At 41.5% G+C, this 22,155-nt stretch overlaps 1 protein-coding gene across 1 annotated transcript in view; it reads left to right on the plus strand.

Annotated features, from left to right (window-relative positions):
- LOC107549469 (glutamate receptor ionotropic, NMDA 2D-like) overlaps positions 1-19,843 on the plus strand; it is a 107,243-nt gene extending 87,400 nt beyond the window's left edge. Inside the window, exons 12-15 of the mRNA XM_016230559.1 lie at positions 6,110-6,270; positions 8,077-8,264; positions 13,746-13,987; positions 14,203-19,843. Coding sequence (XP_016086045.1) covers positions 6,110-6,270; positions 8,077-8,264; positions 13,746-13,987; positions 14,203-17,403 — 3,792 coding nt within the window. The 3' untranslated portion in view covers positions 17,404-19,843. The remainder of the gene's footprint in view (positions 1-6,109; positions 6,271-8,076; positions 8,265-13,745; positions 13,988-14,202) is intronic.
- The last annotated feature ends 2,312 nt before the right edge of the window (positions 19,844-22,155 follow it).

A 22,155-nucleotide genomic window follows, 5' to 3' on the forward strand; every position in this document is an offset into this window, starting at 1 on the left:
GTACAGTGCCGGCATGCGATCGCTCAGACCCGGTTGCTTAGCTTCCCTGACTCCGCTGTTTCTCTCTCCGAGGCTCGCTGAGAGAGGAGAAACGGGAGAGCAAGGCTGTCTCCAGTGGAGGCGGACCGTGAGGGGAGAAGAGCAAGACTCATGCTTGAGTGAGCATTTTGTCTCAGTAAGCGCGTAGCTCACTGCCCTTCTGCGGCGGATCCAAGTGCAACGGGGAGAGCGAGCACGTGGGTACAGTGCCGGCATGCGCTCGCTCAGACCCGGTTGCTTAGCTCCCTGACTCCACTGTTTCTCTCTCCGAGGCTCGCTGAGAGACGAGAAACGGGAGAGCGGGGCTGCCTCCAGTGAAGGCGGTCCGCAAGTGGAGAAGAGCGAGACTCATGCTTGAGTGAGCATTTTGTCTCAGTAAGCGCGTAGCTCACTGCCCTTCTGCGGCGGATCCGAGTGCAATGGGGAGAGCGAGTACAGTGCCGGCATGCGCTCGCTCAGACCCGGTTGCTTAGCTCCCTGACTCCACTGTTTCTCTCTCCGAGGCTCGCTGAGAGACGAGAAACGGGAGAGCGGGGCTGCCTCCAGTGAAGGCGGTCCGCAAGTGGAGAAGAGCGAGACTCATGCTTGAGTGAGCATTCCGTCTCAGTGAGAGAGCAGTCTCTGCATGGGCTCTGCCCAGACAGATGACATACTCATTGCTCTTCTCCATCGTGCAAGTTTCCCTGCACGAGCCACACTCGCAGAGCGACATTTGCAGCAACGTCACTAAAATTTGCTCTTTTAGTCAAGTCAAGTCAAGTCAAGTCACCTTTATTTATATAGCGCTTTTAACAATACAGATTGTGACAAAGCAACTGAACAGCATTAATTAGGAAAATAGTGTCAATAATGCAAAATGACAATAGTAAACACTCATTTTTCAGTTAAAGACAGTTCATCATTGAATTCAGTGATGTCAACATCCAGCTCAGTTCAGTTTAAATAATATCTTTGCAATTATGTCAACGATAACGCTGGAAATGAAGTGTCCCCAACTAAGCAAGCCAGTCTTTTAGGGCTTATCTGCTAGAAATAAGCTCTTTTAGAATCGACGGATGGTGGCAGGGAAAACTGACTGGAACTGATGCATTGCTGTAGCAGCGGAGAAGCAGGTCAGCTGTGCTGAGAGGTCCCGATTCCAGCTGCGAAGGCGTGTCAACGGCGAGGAGAAGAAATCTGAGAATCCTCTGGCAGGCTTCGTCGCCATAGCTGAAGCATCTTAACAGCCTCAAATCTTTTTTTGTTTGATGCGACAAGCTTTGCTCATCAGCATTTTGAAATTATCTGCCATTCTTCACCTCACCTGTTCACCTCTCAAGCTCTGTCAGGTTGGATGGGGCAGATGCACATTTTCCGGTTTCTCCAGAAATATTTGATTGGGTTCAATCCCAGGCTCTGGCTGGGCCACTCAAGGACATTCACACAGTTGTCTATAAGCCACTCTTGCTGTGTGCTTAGGGTCTTTGTCCTGTTTGGAAGGTGAACCTTCTGCCCAGTCTGAGGTTCTGAATGCTCTGGACTGGGTTTTCATTAAGGCTATCTCTATATTTTGCTGCACTGAGCGTTTCTTCTACTCTAACGAGTCCCTCAGTCCCTGCTGCTGAAAAACAGCGGAGAGACCTAAAAATGGCTGTCCACCAACGTTTACCATCCAACCTGACAGAAATCTGCAAAAATGTCAACAATTCTGTAAATAAAAAAAAAAAAATTAACTTAAATGATTTTAGCAAATGGCTGCAATATAACAACTGCACAGGTTGTTGCTGGGATCCTCTTCCACTCCTCCATAATGACATAACGGAACTGCTGGATAATAGACACATGGTGCTTTTCCACCTTCCGCTTGAGGATGCCCCACAGGTGCTCAGTAGGGTTCAGGTCTGGAGACATACTTGGCCACTCCATCACCTTCACCTTCAGCTTTCTCAGCAAGGCAGTTGTCATCTTGGCGGTGTGTTTGGGGTCGTTATTATGTTGGAAAACTGCCGTTCGGCCCAGTTTCTGAAAGGAGGGCATCATGTTCTGCTTCAGAATGTCATAGTACATGCTGGAATCCATGTTTCCCTCAATGAACCGCAGCTCCCCAGTACCAGCAGCACTCATGCAGCCCCAGACCTCGCCACACATGCTGGACACCATCTGAGCCAAACAAGTTTATCTTAGTCTCATCAGACCACAGGACATGGTTCCAGTAATTCATGCTCTTGGACAGGTTGTCTTCAGCAGACTGTTTGCGGGCTTTCTTGTGAGCCAACTTTAGAAGAGGCTTCTTTCTGGGACGACGGCCATGCAAACCGACTTGTTGCAGTGTGCGGTGTATGTTTGAGCACTGACAAGCTGACCTCCCGCTTCTGCAACCTCTAAAGCAATGCTGGCAGCACTCATGCGTCTGTTTTTTGAAGCCAGCTTCTGTGCCTGACGCACAGTACGAGGACTCAACTTCTTTGATCGACCCTTGTGAGGCCTGTTCTGAGTGGAACTCGTCTTAGAAAACCTCTGCATGACCCTGGCCACTGTACTGCAACTCAGTTTAAGGGTGTTACAGATCTTCTTATAGCCTAGGCCATCTTTGTGGAGAGCAACAATTCTAATTCTCAAATCCTCAGGGAGTTCTTTGCCATGAGGTGCCATGTTGAACATCCAGTGGTCAGTATGAGAGAATTGTACTCAACGCACCAAATTTTATCTGCTCTAATACAAGATACACAAATTTGTATGGTCCTGTCAAGCAGACAAAAACATGAACATGATGAATAGGACATGTGGCTTTGCATGGTTAAACGACATACAGCTGTTATCACTTAGGGTGTACTCACTTTTGTTGCCAGCTATTTTGACAATAATGGCTGTATGTTGAGTTATTTTCAGAGGACAGTAAATCTGTACTGCTATACAAGCAGCACATTGACTACTCTAAAATATATCCAAGTTTAATTTCTATAGTATTGTCCCTTGAGAGATATACTAAAATGGTTGCTGAAAAGTGAGGGGTGTACTCACTTTTGTGAGATACTGTATATAATGTTTGTAAGCATTTTGCTTTACCGGCATTTTAGCACATTATTTCTGAATGTAGCCTAATAATAAAATGCGATGTGAACCTACCCGACTTATGTTTTTTTTCCTCTCAAAAGACTATTTTATAAGAGTAGCATTTTTTTAACAATGCAGAAAACCTTTTTAAATATCTTAAAAAATACTTTAATGTCTTTAAAGTGTTAACAGATTTTTTTCCTTTTGTTTAGTAGCCTATAATTTGGCCAAAATCTAGAAAAGATGATGCTGTATTGGCTGTGACTAAGCGCAGCAGGGTTAAGACACCAGGGCCCGTATTTATCAAGCCTCTGAGAATTACTCTCAAGAACGCTGCTAAGAATTGACTTAAGTGTAAAAAACTTCTTGGCTCAAGCTGCTCTTAAAAGTTAGTTATCAAGCATCTCGTAATTTAAGCGAAGTGTAGGACTAAATCTTAAGTTTCAGTCTTAGAGTTGATTCACAACACTTTGCTGTGCCACAAACGGGATTTTGGATGACGAAATATGCATAGACCAATCACTGAATAGATTTCCTTATTTAAGAATATTCTCAGATAAATTCTCATTGAATGGTTAAATTCCTAATAGGAGTTTACATTCAACACACATTTGACAATAAAGAGTTTTCAAGAGAATACATTAGTATTTAAGGAAACAAATCGTCATCACAACCTTCAATTTAGGGTTGTGATGAAGATATTGTGTATCGACGATAGTTTGTGAGATACTGTATATAATGTTTGTAAGCATTTTGCTTTACCGGCATTTTAGCACATTATTTCTGAATGTAGCCTAATAATAAAATGCGATGTGAACCTACCCGACTTATGTTTTTTTTCCTCTCAAAAGACTATTTTATAAGAGTAGCATTTTTTTAACAATGCAGAAAACCTTTTTAAATATCTTAAAAAATACTTTAATGTCTTTAAAGTGTTAACAGATTTTTTTCCTTTTGTTTAGTAGCCTATAATTTGGCCAAAATCTAGAAAAGATGATGCTGTATTGGCTGTGACTAAGCGCAGCAGGGTTAAGACACCAGGGCCCGTATTTATCAAGCCTCTGAGAATTACTCTCAAGAACGCTGCTAAGAATTGACTTAAGTGTAAAAAACTTCTTGGCTCAAGCTGCTCTTAAAAGTTAGTTATCAAGCATCTCGTAATTTAAGCGAAGTGTAGGACTAAATCTTAAGTTTCAGTCTTAGAGTTGATTCACAACACTTTGCTGTGCCACAAACGGGATTTTGGATGACGAAATATGCATAGACCAATCACTGAATAGATTTCCTTATTTAAGAATATTCTCAGATAAATTCTCATTGAATGGTTAAATTCCTAATAGGAGTTTACATTCAACACACATTTGACAATAAAGAGTTTTCAAGAGAATACATTAGTATTTAAGGAAACAAATCGTCATCACAACCTTCAATTTAGGGTTGTGATGAAGATATTGTGTATCGACGATAGTCAGAGATATCACCTGTTGCTGATTACTTTGACGACAGCAAGACGATTATTATCATTATTATCCATCAAAAATGTAGGCGCCTATCTTTAGTGATGCAGCGCGGAGAGTTAGAAACTTGCCGCAGCGCAGCTGGTGAGTAGCCGTGATCAGCTCCGGTGGCTGTGTCGGAGCCGTAACGCGCCGCAGACGTGTGCAGTGTAAATAAGGGTTAAGAGATTTATTCATGATACAGTGTAGGTAGCTTCACTGATTATAACGGGAGTGTTTTTAAAGAGCATATAATACTCGTGCTAGACTGAAGTCAGTTATGATATTCTTTGGTAATATAAATATTCTTTGCTCGTTTTCTTTTTGAATAACTGAGGAAATGTAACTGTTTTATTAACTGCTTGACGTCAAACATTTCAAGAACATTCTTCCTCTTCTGAAAGATTTGCGCATGTCTCTGTCTCCTCAGCACCATCACAAGCCCCTACTGGCAACTCCTAACCACTTGAGAGACCTCTAGAGCTGTCTTAAATAACTGGGAGAGTAAGAGTGATTCTTAGCTTTAATAAATTTGATAACTTGCTTTTATGCTTAAGTTTGAAAGTAGGAGTAAATTTAATGAATTCTCAGCACTTAAGACTAAAATGGCACTTTGAGAAGCTTGATAAATACGGAACCTGATATCTTCCTGTTTTTTTTTTTTTTTTTTAGTAGAAAACGCTGTAATTTATTATTATTATTGTTATTATTATTATTATAGGCAAAGAAAAAGTAAAAAAAACGATGATAATAATACAGAGGAATACAGGAACAGAAACATTAAAATATTGATTCTGCTCGGAGTGAACTGATTGGATTTTTTAGAAGCCCAAATTGGCTACTAAGTGGATGAACAGCATGAAGTAACGTTTTCTCACTATTTGTCTTTTGAAGTGCTGGATGCTATTATGTTGCATTTAAAATGTAATTAAGTATGTATCTATGAGATGTGCAGTAATTTAGCATTCTAGCATGGAAATATTCCTTTGCCCTTCACTCTCAGTGTTGACCTTGAAGAATCTGGAGGGATTCTTGAAAAAAAAAATCATTTGGCATGTTTTGCTGTCATGCCAAATGAATGTACTTATGTACACCAAATGAAATGTATTTGTGTTCCATTGTGTTTGTGTCATTTTCAGAAAATAAGCTACATCAAATCTGGATACTTAAAGCCATTTAACTTTTGTTGGTTCTTTTTTCTAAGTGCCTCATGTTCATTTTGTAATCCCTTTTTAAATGAAAATAGTTTCCCCCATCTGCTTCACTATTGTTCTCTTTTGTTAAAAGCAGAATGAACACAATGTGCATGTCAGCACTGCTGCTTTGTATATTGTTCTGTGTTTATGATGTATTATACTTGGTTTTGACAGCTGCAGTCGCTCTAGACTTGTTTCTAACATAAATTCACTGTCACATATCATTCATATTGAAGCTTACAGTATTTTTTCATCATTCTCTATTGTTAGTCCTCTAATTACTTTGAAAAAACAAATGCAACATCAATTTCAATCACTGTTTCATACTGTGTTCCCCTCTCTCAGTTTCAGCACCCCACAGATCAGTACCCCCCTCTGAAATTTGGAACGGTCCCTAACGGAAGCACAGAGAAAAACATCCGCAGTAACTATCCAGACATGCACCAGTACATGATCAAATACAACCAGAGAAGTGTGGAGGATGCCATCTCCCACCTCAAGACTGGGTCTGTGCTGGATTTTTTACTCTCACTGACTTCCTATATTGTTTCTCATGCCGTTTTGTTTTGTATTATGCTTTTTAGTTTTGATGGTGCATAGATAGTTCTTGTTTGTAATTTTGAAAATTATTACATAGTTTTTCAGCATTTAAAATCACTAACTTCCTTGGCTTTTATCAGCTAAGCAATAATATGAAAAATAAAGTTAAATTGTTAAATAATTCTGTTTAGATTTGATTTGCATTGGTTGTAAAGCACATTTATAGTTCAAGGGATCAAGTGATAGTGTTTTGTAAGGTCTTTATTTTGCCACTAAAGCTATATAATATATGTAGTATATATTCAAGACAAAGAAAATGTCTATCCTACATTTAATTTCTTTTGGCCCAGTTTGCTCAAAAATCTACAACTCCAAAATGTCAGATTTTCATAAAATGACAGTTGGACAGTAGGTGAGGCTGTAAGGTATTAAAATGAAAATATGAAAATGGTTGTGTCTCTAATCTCTAATTGTCCTGAAAAACTGACCATCTGAAAAAAAAATTATATCTTGGGGGAAAAAAGTAATTAAACAAGTTCTAGCAATGCTTAAAGGGGTCATATGATGCTTTTTTAAAATTTATTATTTTGTGTATTTGGTGTAACAGAATATGTTGACATGCTTTAATGTTCAAAAAACACATTATTTTTCAAATACTGTACATTATTGTAGGTCCTCTATGCCCCGCCTCTCTCAAACGCTTAGTTTTCTACAAAGTCCCTCCTTCCGACAAGCGCAGTCTGCTCTGATTGGCCAGCTGACCCAGTGAATTGTGATTGGCCGAACACCGCAAGCACTCGTCGGAAATGTAACTCCCCTTACCATAAACGCGAGCTTCATCTTTCAAAATAAATGTAAAGACAGTAAATAATGTCATTAGTTTTACCATCAGTTCAAGCCTGAAAAGGGAACAGAGTCGGGTGACAGACACAGTGATGAAGCTGGTATGTGTTTGCAGTACACAAGCCACGGTTAAGACAGCTGACTCCACTGTGATGTGACCCCTCTCTCTCTCTCTCTATCACTCTCGCTCTCGCTCTCGCTCTCGCTCTCTCTCTCTCTCTCTGGGGGCGTGTTAGAACGAGCCGTTTTAGGGGGGCGTGGCAGAGTCTTAACTTTGATAAAGAATATCTCTTTGGTTTTGAGACTTTAGTCTTTGCAACTTCAGGGATCTTATCTATGCACAATCAGCTTGTAACACTCCAAAGAGAAAGGAAAATTTGAAATCGCATCATATGACCCCTTTAAAACTTAATAATTGCTGCTTTCATCTATATTTTAAGTTTAGCATTCATTCCTTTGCCAGATCATTTATGCAGTTTTTCAGTTAACGGAAACACTTGTGTTGTGCATTTAGTTTCTGTCTCTGTAATAGTTTTCATAACAACAATAATAACCTTGTTTCCAACATGTTATCTAACATCTCTCGCGCTTCCACTCTCTTCCTTACACCTCCCAGCCCCATGTTACTCTGACAAACAGGAGTTCCTTCACGATGTGTTTGCATCTCCTGCATGTGTTTGTTTTCCCTCCTCCCACACTTCCTCTCTCAACCCTGTACACCTCACACACTCTTCCTCTATTTATCATGAGTTGTAAATCCACACCATGGTTTTCCTGAGCCTGTAGTCCTTATCCATTTTTAGCAAAAAACGTGATAATATAATGCCGGCACACGGCAAATTTCCTCTCTGCTCTCTTTCTGTCTGTCACCCTACTCCATCTCACGCTCTGTCTCCTCTGAATCTGACTCTTCCTGTCTGTATTTGCAGTAAACTGGATGCCTTAATCTATGATGCGGCTGTATTAAACTACATGGCTCGTAAAGATGAAGGCTGTAAAGTAATGACCATCGGCTCAGGGAAAGTATTCGCCACGACTGGTTATGGCATCGCCCTAATCAAGAACTCCCGCTGGAAACGGCCATTGGACCTGGCCTTACTGCAGCTGGTGGGCGACGGTGAGAGTCTGAAGGTTATGCAGTATCAAAGTGCTAAAATTAGGGGAATGTATATTAGTGCATTTATGCTGTTGGGCTGGAGAAGATAAAAGCCTTTGGGAGATTAAAGTCTTTTTATGCATATTTAACAAGACTTCATTCATTAGCCTGTACTGCTAGCTTTAAGCCATCTTCCCAGCCATCTTGGTGTAATCCAGTTTCCTTGACATGATGCAATATGTATCTTTGTTGTCTAGCAGGTGACATTTTTCTTTGTGCTAGCAGGCTGCTTACTGATTTAAAGGAGATGATAGCAACCTACTGATGCATAAAAGAGATGGGCATGTATCAAAGATTCAGTCTTGGGAATGACAGAAGTGGTGTGCGGGAGAGAGAAATAGAGAAAGAAAGACTGTGTTGTGTTCCAAAACCCATTGAGCTGCCTAAGAGGCAGGGTTTTAAAGCATCAAGCTGTGTCAATTGCGCTGTGTTTTTTGTTTGTTTGTTTGTTTTTTAGAAAAATCTAATTATTTGAATAGGGATCTACGTGATCAGGAATTTTGTGTGAGGTTGAAAAAGTCACCCATGCATATTTTCCAGCTGGTTCAAGTTGTTCAAGGCAACATCACATGTACCTTTATAAGAAAGAACATTTTAGAATGCACTGCAACAAGCTTAGTGAAGAAATTCAACATGACGCACAAGGCAGGAGAAATGTTGATTATAAATACCCTTATTCAACTTTCATTTGCTGAAAAGTATCAATAAAAATACTTAAAGGGATAGTTCACCCCACAATGAAAATTCCCTCATGTCGCTCCAAACCTGTAAGACCTTTGTTCATCTTCGGAACACAAGCTATTATTGATGAAAACCGAGAGCTTTCTGACCCTGCATAGACAGCAATGCAACTGAAACATTCAAGGCCCAGAAAGGTAGTAAGGACATGTTAAAATAGTCCATGCAACATCAGTGGTTCAACCCTAATTTTCTGAAGCTACGAGGATACTTTTTGTGTGCAAAGAAAACAAAAATAAAGACTTTATTCAACAATTTTTTCTCCTCCGTGTCAGTCTTCAACGCGCGTTCATGAGAGTAGACTGTTATTTTTGTTAAAGCATTAATTTTGCTTTCTTTGCGCACAAAAAGTATTCTCGTAGGTTCATAACATTACGGTTCAACCACAGATGTCACATGGACTATTTTAACAATGTCCTTACTACCTTTCTGCGCCTTGAACGTGTCAGTTACGTTGCTGTCTATGCAAGGTCAGAAAGCTCTCAGTTTTCATCAAAAATATCTTAATTTGTGTTTTGAATGACGGTCTTACAGGTTTGGAATGACATGAGGGTGAGTAATTAATGTAATACTTTTAATTTTTGGGTGAACTATCCCTTTAAAATTTATCATTTTATCATTGTGTGCTGTGTATTGTTATTCTTATTAGAGCATCAAATCATTAGCTTAGCAACATGCTAACAGCAAACTATTGTGAGTTGTTTCTCCTGTGCTGTTTGTATGGTGTACACAAAGCATTCTATGACAGTTGGGATGATGTCTTTGAAGGCAGTTGCCTGTGTAGGCAGCAGCTCACTAGGTTTTGGAACCGAGCTATTGTGTGCTATGAGTGAGATGTGTGTATTGAGTGACTGTCCATTCTCACACTCCTTAGAGGATTAGCTGTTACGGATTTGCGATGTCAGAGTGGAACGCATCTGATTCAAATGTGCTTGTCCAAGTACTAATTCTTTAATTGTCATTTATACACCCTCCTCCTTGCCTTCTCCCAACACACACATACACAAACACATATACGCACTAGCTATCTCACAGTGTTTTGTTTCAACCGGGTGGTTTATTTGATTGCTGTTTAAATCCTCTTTGGCTTTTGGTGCGTCAGAGAGAGAGAGACTGAAAGAATGTGTGTGTACGCCAGGTTTCCACAGTGAGATCGTCACACTGGTGCCAGGTTCCATTAGCTAACACCACCGTTTAACAGCTGGGAGGCTTTACATGTGAAATGAACAGTGACTTTTTTTTTATTCATCTGGTGGTTGTTGAGGCGTGGGTGATTTATCTGATGTTATTTTCTGAATTCTGTCCTTGTTTTAACTTTAAAGTGTTAAAAAGCATTGTGAGGTTTTGGGGGGATAATGAGCTACTATTATCAAAATATTTTAGTCTCGTTTAACAGATTTCTGCTATTATAGACCATTTCAATGCAGTGATGTCATTGACCCTGCTTGTCATGAAACTATTTTAAAACATTAACTGGAGGCGATTCAGTTGTAACTAACGTTTACAAGGCTATCATATCATGTTCTTATCAAAAAGTAGACCTTTTTGGATTCTCAGAAATTATGAAAAACAAAAATATTAAACCAGAAATGTAATAGGACCATTGCATTAGATTGTTATCGTTTACATCCCTCAAAATGGTTTATAATTGGCAGCACAACATGTAATCAGGTTGTTTCATTGGACAATCATGAAAGACCATGTCAGTGTTTTTGTTTGAGTGGGCAATAGATTGCACAAATGTTTGCTTCTTCTCTGCGTTAGAGTATTTGTGGAAGGCATATCAACATAACGTATGTCTTTTAAACACCGCAGGTAACCTTATTGGTCAGTGCCACGCAAAAAGCACTTCTTAACTGCTAAAAGCCTCTGTTATTTTATCTCAGGGCCAGCAGCTTTCTTTGCAGTGGTCATCTTGAATAGAAGTCCTCTCACCTACTAATAGGGATGTAACGATTCGCTCAACTCACGATTCGATTCGATTCACGATTTTGATTTCACGATTTGATTCGATTCACGATTTTTTTTAACAAAATGAGATTTAAGACAAATTATAAATTAAATGTGTCCTTTTATTATTGCTTGGACAAAATGCTGCACATTTCTTTGTGAAATTGAAATAACACTATAATAATATACTAATATAGCACTTCCATATTATTGCTCTTTTGTTGGTTTTGATTGCTTCTATTGTCCTCATTTGTAAGTCGCTTTGGATAAAAGTGTCTGCTAAATGACAAAATTTGAATATAATGTAAATGTAAATAACAAAACTAAATTGAAATTTTAAAACAAACCCCAAATCAAATAAATAAGTAACACAAATAGAATAAATATCTTCATATAAACAAAATAAGGCTTTGTCTGTGCTCTTTCCATTTAAAATTAGAGGCAACCACTGCATTTTAATCATGATGCAAACAAAGATGCTGCATACATGCAACATGAGTAGTTTTTAATCTAAATTAGATTGTATAATTTCGAAATTTGAAGCAAAAACAGAATGGTTTGACTTAAATTTTGTGAAACTATACATAAAAAATATCTGCATGAAACAGCAGAGGAGCTGAATGAGACAGATTCACTCTCTGCCAGCAGGTGGCGATTAAAGCGATTCCATGGTTTCCGCTGTAAACAAAGCAGCGCTGCACTTATGAACTTTTAATATGCATTATACAGAGGCAAGATGAAAAGAAAAAATACCATCTAAACTTTTCTAAAGACAGTAAGTTCCCCTCAGACATACATTCATATAAACTCCTACCCCTAAATGAATGTTTAGCATCTCAGCCGATTTGAATCGTCACATGGTTAATCGTTACATCCCTACCTACTAACAATTCAGAGGACTTATTACAAGTGGTCAGAGATGCCGTGGCACTTCCAATCTGTTTATAAAAGTGTTGACCTTTAAGGCTGATCCAAGAGCAGTGTTTGCTTTAGCGTGATAGTGGTTTGGGTAAGGGCGGGATCAGAGGGGGCTGTACAGGGAACGGTGTTTGAGGTCACGCAGATGGCACAGACTGGCTGTCTGCCTGAGCTTAAAGACCTTGCTAAAGCATTAACTGTTAAAATGTGCCCAGTTAACCATGCCAGCCCTGAGCTCCGTTGCCAAACAGAAGCTGCTATAGCAAGAGCAAAAGTGTGAAAATATGTGTACGTGTGTTAGAATTTGTACTATACGTGTGGGTGTGTATTTGTAAAGCTGTGCAAGTGTGTGAACGGTGTCTGTGTGTTAGCATATACTGTAGCTGTGTGTGTATATGTATGTTCCCAGTATGACACACCTGCTGAGTTTGGCTGTGGTCAGTGAAGTGGTTTGCCAGAGCCACTGGCAGGAGTCAGAAGGAGGTGAATAGACAGTGTCAACAGAGTGAGGCAGAGCTCAGATCCGAGCCGGGCTCGTGCTGTTATCTGTTCAAGTCCCCTGTGGAATTCAGCCTGCGCTTCTTCGTCCTGCTTGACTGCATTTTCTTTTGTGAAATGCTTTATGTGATGTGTCTGCGGCATCTCATCTACATTGTGATTAATGCCCACAGGTTGCGCTTGCTGGATAGTTTGTTTTGATAGCATAAGAGACAGACGCCATAATTCAACCTTTGTGAGAACAACGCAACTGTCATTTACAGTGTGATGGGTGATGATGTGCTTTTATTATGTTACACAGCATTGTTTTGAGATGGCCCAAGCTGAGATAACGTGGTGCTGTTGGCCAGTTCTCATCAAAACAGTAAATGCTGCAGTACATGCCTCTATCTAGAAAGGTTTGGGGTAATTCACAAGCTCGTTTTTCCTGTAGATAGAAGGTGTGATTCTGATTTTGTCTTGAGTTTGCAGCAGACTTGACCATCTTCCGACACAATTAAATGATTATGATCTCACCCTTTCACCGTTCTGTCTCCCTGTCTGTCCTCTTGTTTTTCCACCCTCTGCCTATCACTCTGTTGCTCCTTCTATCTTATTTCATTTTCTTTTTTCTGTTCCATCTTTCACACCCTCATGCACACACTGAGACCAACATAAACAATGCACATATACTGTTGTTTCCCCCTGTTGCCATCTGTCTTCATCCCACTTTTTATGTTAACATCCCCCTCTCTGAATAGAATAGGTGCTTCTGCTATTTGTCATAATGACAAAGTCACTCTCTTCTTCTTTTCCACCAGCCTTTTACTTATTTCTCCACATTCTCTCATTTCCCATGATACAATGCAGCATTGAAAAGACAAAGAACTTTGCTCTCCATCCTTTTTTGTCTTCTCATTTACCCTCTGAGGAAAAGAGGATATGGGTAGATCATTACACAGGACCTAGCCTTTGCTAGCCTACAGGCCTCCAGCTGTCTTCCTCTTTCTTTCACTCTTTCAGGATTAACAGTCTGCTCCTTTTGATCAGCAACTAAACAGACCTTCACAGTAATGTTTTTTTTACCCACTGGGACCTGTTTAATAGACATCTGACCTGAAATGTTTTCAATATAGTACTCTAAAGATCTCAAAATAGCACCTGACTTACTATAGGTTTACACTCGTTTAGTATTAGCATCTGTTTCCTGCCTCAACAGGCATGTGGGAGAGGCAAGTCACTACCATACTGCATTCATACATGTTTTATTGATGCATCTGTGCAAAGTAGTTGTATCACTTATTAACAGAGAAAGCGAGTAATGCTAATGCCTTGTCTTTCTCTTCCCTTTCCACTCAGATGAGATTGAGATGCTAGAGCGTCTCTGGCTCTCAGGGATCTGTCATAATGATAAAATTGAGGTGATGAGCTCCAAACTAGACATAGACAACATGGCTGGTGTCTTCTACATGCTACTGGTGGCCATGGGCCTAAGTCTGCTGGTCTTCGCCTGGGAACACCTGGTTTACTGGAGGCTACGGCACTGCATGAGCAAAATGGGCCAGTCTGGCAAACTGGACTTCCTACTCGCCTTCAGCAGGGTGAGAGAGAGTGTGACGTGAGAGAGTGACTGATTAATAGTAACTAGAAATGTATTTGGGAGCATTTGGGTAAATTGAGAAGGACTGTGACATGGGCTATGCCTGTGGTATTACAGATAAGATGAGAGTGATGCTTATGTAATTGACACTGATTTGCCCATATTATCAGAATATGACTTATTTCAATATTATATCTTTGTTGTTTGTACTCTTAGGGAATGTATAGCTGCTGCAGTTTTGAAGATGAAACTGCACAAGGTGGGGCTAAAGTCACAGTTCCTGGCCACCATCATACTGCCATGGTTCCTGCTTCTTCCTCACATGTGGTCACTTCAGCTGTATCCACTTCGGCCATTGCCATGGTGCAGCAGCAGCAGCAACCACAACAGCCTCAACCTCCTCAGTCTTACAAAACACCTCTTCCTGGATCCCCTCCCACAATTGTTCATTCTGGAGCGGTCTTGGGTCCCACAAATACTCAACTTGTAGGAGCTCCACTACCATGCACTACTTTCTTACCCCGGCCTGATCGCAGGTTGGCGGTTGTGGACCGCTGGAGACTACCCAAAACCACTAGTGCCACAACCTCCATGGGTGTGAGAGGAGCTCTAGCAGAAACAGGACCCCTGCCTCAAAAGGTGCCACCTACCTGGGCAGGTGGTGGAGGTGCAGGTAGTGGTCTAGATGGATATAAGCGCTACTATGGACCTATTGATCCAGAGGGACTTGGGCCATGTGTGGACCAACAGACAGGCTCTCAAACTCCCAAAGCAGTCCCCAGAGCCCACCAACAACCCCCACCAACTAGTGTGGTTTTCTACCAGGAGAAGGGCATGGACCATGGCATGGGGAAGAAGGTGGGAGCGGGTACTGGTGGAGGGGGTCAGGGTAGAGGGGTTAAATCTCTGGGGACTCCCAGGCTTCCTCCTAAAGGCCAGGCCCCAGCCCCACTGACACCTAACCCCCCGCTGCAGCACCCCTCTCCCCCTCTCCCTTCATCTTTCTGGAGGAAACGGCGACCAAAAAAGCCCAAAGAACCTGGTGGCCCATTGTACGAGAACATCCTGCCACTGGGCCGGAGAGGTGGAGGCAGGGAAGCGAGTCGAAGACCGAGACCCTCTCCTCCTCTCCCCATCCCCGTGCCAGTCACACTTTCCCCAAGCTACACTCCTCCATCCCCCTCTCCCTCACTACCCTACACCTCCACATCATCCTCCTCATCCACCACCAGCTCCTCAACCACATCCTCAGCCACATCCTCACGCTCCACCTCTCCTTCATCCACTTCCACAGCTTCATCTCGTAGCACCAGAGACATAGAGGCTGAGGAAGAGGATGAGGAGGATTTGGATGAGCTGACCGAAGAGTCTAGTCTTCTGCAGGGCCAAAACAGAACCAGGGACCGAGAGCGGTCCATACTTTCCCCTAGATCTCTCACTCATGGACTTCCCCCTCCTATACCCCCACGCAAACCGTGGGGCACCTTTGGAGACAGAGAGCATAAGAAAGACAGAGAAAGAGAAAGGGGTGGCAGTCAACTAGCACAGCTTCAGGAATGGTGGGCAGGATGGGCAGAGAGAGAGAGGGACAGGGAGAGAAGTGGCGGAGCCCAGGGAGATACAGAAAGGAAAAGAGAGAGGAAACATAGGAAAGAGAGGGAAAAGGAGAAAAAGAAAAAGAAGAAGAAAAACAAAAAACGAAAAAAGAGGGAGGAGCGTGAAAGAGAAAGAGAAAGAGAAAGGAAGCGTCGTAAGGTGAAAAAGAAGAAAAAGAAGGCAATGAAAACAAAGAAGAAGAAGAAGGTGCCATCCGGCAAGCGGTCGGAGCCAGAGGAGGGTGATGTTGAGGCAGAGAGAGATGGAGAGGGGGATGGGGATAGAGAGGGAGAGTACTCTTCATTTTCCACTCAATATCGCAGTGGATTTGTGGACAAAGGCAGCCTTTCAGCTTGGGAGGGAGAGAGAGAAAGAGGGAGGAGAGATGGAGGTGAGGATGACAGGGATGAACGAGAGGATGAAAGTGGGGGAGGTAGAGGCAGAGAGATAAGACCCAAAAGCTCCCATTTACGACACCGACCATCCTGTAAACGCTATCCCAACCTCAACAAACTTCCCTCTTCAGTTAAATTCTGGGTCAGTGGAGGTGAAGCAGGTGGCACGGAGGCCTCCGGACCCTCCCCTCCCTCCTCTTTACATACACTCCTCTCCTCGTCCAAGAGACGGAGTAGTAGTGGGGTAGAGAGAGAGGAAGAAGGGAGAGTAGGAGAACGCAAGCCACTGCTTCTCCACTATGAAAGGGGGCGAGTTAACACAAGAGAAGGCTTGTCCTTCCATGAGTGGGACTCTGAGGATGAGGAGGAAGAAGGGGAAGAAGAGGAGAGAGAGAGAGAACGAGAAAGAGAGAGAATAGAGGAGAGAGTGCGACGGGCAGGGAGAGGTGCAGTGTCAGAGTCTGAACGGGATAGAATCAGAACAGAAGAAAGCTTTTCCGATGAAGGGTCCTCAGGAGAGTTTGGCCGTTTTGAGAGATACTGGGAAGGAACTGGAGCGGGTGGAGCTAGTGGAATTGGGGGTGGGGGCTGGTTTTTTGGAACGTATCCTGCTCGAGAGAAAGGTGGAAGTGTCAACAGTAGAGATGACTCTATTTTGGGTCGGGCAGAAGGATGGGGATTGGCAGGTGATTTTTGGGGTTCGGGTTCGGGTCCGGGGATTGGATGGGGATCTGGAGGAGGCAGTGGAGGGCTAGGTTCACAGTGGCCACCCCCTCCCACTTCCCTGCCGCCACCACGGCGCTACTGGTCAGTCGACAAACTACAGATGAAGGGTGAGAAGCGAAGCCGCAGTGGGTCAAAGAGCAAAGGTCAGAGGTCTCGGGAGAGAATGCAAGACGCAGCATCATGTACGTGTACACAGTATGGGCACGGTAGGCCCCACATACACCACAAACACAGCAGCACTCAGTCTCACAGCCAGGAGGATCTGCTTCCCCACTGCCACAGCTTCAGTGGAAGCTCTCGGCCCAAACCACCCCCTATACCTGACAAATCCAAATCCGGAAGCCAGTCCAACCTTAACTCCCAGCAAGCCCAGCTCTCCGAACACATACCCCATCCATCACCCTCCCCACCTCAGCCACTCCTGCCCTCATTGCCTCTACCTTCTGCTCCCAACTCCCTACCCATGCCCATTCCTCCACCTCCATCCTCTGCATCCATGTCCCCTCCACCTGTGCTCTCTCCCGGGGGTGCTTCCGGCTCCTCCCAGGCAGCCACCGCCAGTGCTAAGCTTCAGTACCAGAGACTTCGGTCTGTGCCCCAGCCAAGGCGATTCTACTCCCCACACCTGCCACTCAAAGCCAAGAGTTTGTGCTCACGTCGTGGTTCTGCCCATTTCTCCAGCCTAGAAAGTGAAGTATGACACGGGGCTTCGCTGCTGCACATGTATGTGAGCTCTACTGTGAAGCGCAGCTGGAGTGTGATGCACATACATGTGCCGCACCAAGACGAGGAAAACATCCACGACAGTGACCAGAGCAGCAAAGAAACAACAGTCAAAGCAGGAAATGGCTCAACAAATTCCACCACGGTCACAATGGATACTCCAGCCATGCTCCATCTTCGGTCTGAGTTGAGTATTACGATGTCCTCCGTGCTCCTCTCCTCCAATGAGAACAGTGGATAGCAAATGTCTGGGATTTTCTGTGAGTAATGATGTCATGTTTACACATATACACTCCCTCAAACAAGGAAAAGACATCTTTGCATCGTGCACATACGACATGTGACGACAGACATCAAATACTGCTGTGGCTCAAACTGACTATTCAGTTTATTTACAGACTCAGAATTAATCTATATTCAATCTGAATGCAGTCTTGGAGAGGCTCAGATGATCAGCATCAACCCACTGACTGAAAAAGTGTATCCATGGCAACCTGATGCACATAGATACAGACATGCCCTTTTTTTTCTTTTTGACACTTGCAACATTGATGTTATGCCATCACCCTTTGGCTTCCTCTTTCAAGGCCATGCTGGAAAATTATTAATTGAAATTTGACCTCAAAGTAAACAAGAGTAAACTATGTCTCTTTCTGTATTTCTGATTCCAAGCTAATCAGAACTTACATGGAGCCATTTCACTCATCAGAACTTTGGTTGTCCTATCAAAACTCCAATGCCACGGTGTCACTTTGACATCAAATAGAGATGACATTATGTTCTAAAGAGACATACTTCAAAAGAAAAACAATAAGAACACAAACAAAAATGTAGCAATTTTTCCTGTATAATTTTTTTCCCTTCAGGTTTTCTTTTCTTTTAATGCTGTTTATTGCTCTCACTGTGGTCGTATTTTAACAAAAGGGTAAACCAGCTGTGTCTGATGTTAAATAGTGGGATTATAGATGCAAGGGCAATTTTTACTAAGTTATTTATTTGTTTTGATATCAGAATTTTCAAATTGTCAAAACTAGTTCCACGGCCACTGCCCAGTACAATGGTCCTTTCTTTGCATACAAGCAATACTTGTCTTTCGTCAAACCATGATGGGTTGCAATATTTATGATTGGCACTAGATGGCTACATAATATTAAAAACTGTACATTAATGATTACAAATGGTGGACCATGAGTGGATCATGCCTGTTGTTTTGTTCCTTAATCATCACATGTTAGAACTGGAACAGACAGCTTACAGCGTTTCTGGGATGGTAAAGGGCATTGTTTAGAAGAGCTGAGGCTGTCATTGTCACTGATTGTGCATTTTCAAGTCAAGCCTACTTCCAGTGCAGAGTTGCATGTAATAAAGCACAAGTTGCTGACTCTTGTCAGTGCAAACGTTAACATATGATAATGAGGAGTCAAGGACAGACACAATACTGATCGATTTTGAGCCAAAAGCATCCTACACCATTTATTTTGGCGAAAGAATTGATGTCAGTCATACAGAGATTCAGTTTCTGAATACCTATTTGACGTCAGGCACCGCTTATTTGCCCATGTTGTAGTTGAATGTAGCTTTGAAATGATTTAGCAAAAAGTAGATATGCGGTAGATTTTGTAGCATTCTGGATGCAGTTACACATCACAAGAAGTGACAATTACACTTTTATTATGGGGGGCATAGAGGGCTTGTACATGTCGTCACAGATCAACAGATTCGATTGCCCTTTATTTGATACACCTGTTCACGCGGAAATAAGTTATGTTTGTCTCCCTTTCATATCTTGTTCATTTAAACAAGACCACTTGGGGAAGGTTCGCCATCATTTGCAGTGAAATTTAGGGCTTTTCCACTTTTTAAAGACCCACGTGTCATCGCATGAGTCAAGAAATAACAAGCTCAGGTATTGAATTGCGTGTTGTGTAAACCGAATCACACACAGCCGCTTAATCCCCTCGGTCAGCGTTTCTTCCAATGCCGGGAATACGGGTGCGTCAGCGGAAAGTCCACCGCACCCGGCATGGAAGCGTGGCGGGGGGCAGGGAGATGGATGTAGAATGATTGAATTAATATAGTGTGCCATGAGTACACTTGATCTGTCATTGACCCTTACTGAGTCAGAAGGCGCTAACACAGTATTCTGTGACTGCATGTACAGAACGGACTTATAATTCCCATGTAGCTTTTTTCTTGAAAACAAAAAAGAAATATTATCTCTATATACTGTTTTTGATAATGTATCATGTTATACTGTGAATTGACTTAGATATTTTATTGCCCATTGTATTCAGTTTTCATTGCCATCATATCATTTATCTATACAAAATATATATGTACAAATAAATATATACATATATATACAGACAGGTATATATAATAAGTTAAGTTTGATATACTTGGAGGAAGTGGTAGATATAGTTTTAAATGTTTTAGCTTTGTAGCAATTCTAGACTCTGGAGACATTTTTGAATTTTGATTCCTCCTATATGACTGTGAAAACATTAGTGCCTGTGAAGAAAAAACGAGAAACAAGTCTAATATCCTTTCTTCCATCCATCCTTCTATCCATCTTTTCATTATTTATAGCAAATCTTCACAATTACTCTGATACTACCTAAATAGCTTTCAGATCATTTGTGTTTTATGCCCTTTGCTCATGTTGTGTTGCGTCCTTATCGCTGCGTCTGTCCTTTTGACATTCTGCCATTCCAGCTTTCCATCTAGCCAGTTAGTATTCCATCCATCCATTCAATCACCCACCAGTCCATCAGTCTAACTGCTGATTTCTTCTTATTCTGTAGTTTTCTCGTGATCTTTTATCCACAGAACCATTGATTAGGCAACTTAAACAATGTACCTCTGGCATTTTCCTTTTTTAGATACTTTTTAATCTCTCTGTTTATCCCTCTGTATGTTCTCTCAGTTAGCAAAAAACAAAACCAGAAAAAAACAGAGACCAGTAGCTACTGTGTTCCTGCTCCTATTAGTTGATTATTGAAGATAATGATCAATTAAAGTTATGATGTAATTGATAAACGACTGAAAATGTGACTGAAGAGTTGTACCTGATGACCGTGACACTGTAGTGAGAGTCTGGGCTGTACTGTACACAACTCACTGTTACTGTGCTGACTAGATGGGGTAATGTGTGTAAACTAACTAAAATAATGTTGGCGTACTGACTCATGTTGGTTAGGAGGTGCATATCATAGTAGGCAATAGATAAGTCATCCCACCGCCAAACAAACACTCACCAAAGGCTTCATCCCCTCTCCTCGTCTGTTTAGACTGGTGACCTGATTTTGAAATAGACAAAATACAGGGTTGGATGTTGTTGCTAGAATTGTCATTGGTGGTCAATATTTGGCTGGGAAATTAAAGTCACATATTTTGTTAAGGGCTGGTCAGCTGCTATTTTAGATTCAGTGTGACTGTTTGTTTGCATGTTTGAGTGTCAGTACATGAGGGAAAAGCATAGTTTTCTTTTCTACACTGATGTAACCACACTGATGCATTATGTGTGTGCTTCTCATTTGCTATCAGTAATTCTAGCTATTTATTTCCTACACGGAATCTGTGCCCAAAATTCGGGAACGGCATCCTTTAAAAAGTTACGCACATCTGATACATCTTGTATGTTCATTTAAACTATTGTTCAAGTTTGGAGTCAGTGAGATTTTCATACTTTTATTCAGTATTGATCAAAAGGGACAGTAAAGGCATTTATAATGTTAGAAAATTCTATTTCAGATAAATGCTGCTGTTTTGAACTTTCATCAGAGATTCTCAGAGAATATTTAACTGTTTTCACTATTGGCAATAATAGAATAATTGTTTCTTGAGCACCAAATCAGCATACTGGAATGATTTCTGATGTAATGACTGCTGAAAATTCAGCTTTGCAATCGCAGTAATAAATTATATTTCAGAATAGAAAACAGTTATTAGGGGCCAAGCACCAAAGGTGCTTAGGCACCTATTGTGTCTGTTAGTTTTCTTCTTCTTCCGCTCTAGAAGTCTATGGCAGCCTATAGAACCACTTGCGGGAAAGTTATGAAATTTGGCACACAGATAGAGGACAGTCTCAATATTAACCATAGCACATTTGGAATGTGTATCTCAACTCTCTAGCACCACCAACAGGCCAAATTGCACTCATGTTTCTGCTAATAACTTTTGAAGTCTAAAAGCAAAAAAATTGTCCTTCTGATTCCATGGCTCATGCCGAGTCTAATGTACTCCAAAATTGACATTTCTATGGGTCAAGATTTTTCGCAATTTTGAATTTTCCAAAAAATCTCTTGACGGTTTGTCAAATTTTCACCAAATTTGGCTCAGATCATCTTCAGAGTATTCTAGCAAAAAGTTATCAAAAGCTTTCTGATATACCAGACCGTTTTTGTAAAGCACGTTAACGAATTTGATGAAGTTTGTGCAAAATGGATATAAAGCTATATCTTCACAACACTTTAGCGAATTCTGACCAAACTTGGTATGTGTTATAACAAGCATGACCTGCGGGCACATGAGTAGTTTCAGCATCTCCTACTGATCAAAAAATATTTAACAAATTGACATTTCTGTTTATAACTGCTGACTAGTGCTGCCAAAAATCACAAGATTGATCTCGTTAGATTTGGAATGGCACACTGAATCAAACAATACCTAATTTTCCTATGTCAGCCTTTTCTGGGCATCGGCCATTTTTAGTTTGTAGTAAAATAGT

The sequence above is a fragment of the Sinocyclocheilus grahami genome, unplaced genomic scaffold, assembly GCF_001515645.1.
Source record: "Sinocyclocheilus grahami isolate Dianchi unplaced genomic scaffold, SAMN03320097.WGS_v1.1 scaffold373.1, whole genome shotgun sequence".
Classification (NCBI taxonomy): Eukaryota; Metazoa; Chordata; class Actinopteri; order Cypriniformes; family Cyprinidae; genus Sinocyclocheilus; species Sinocyclocheilus grahami.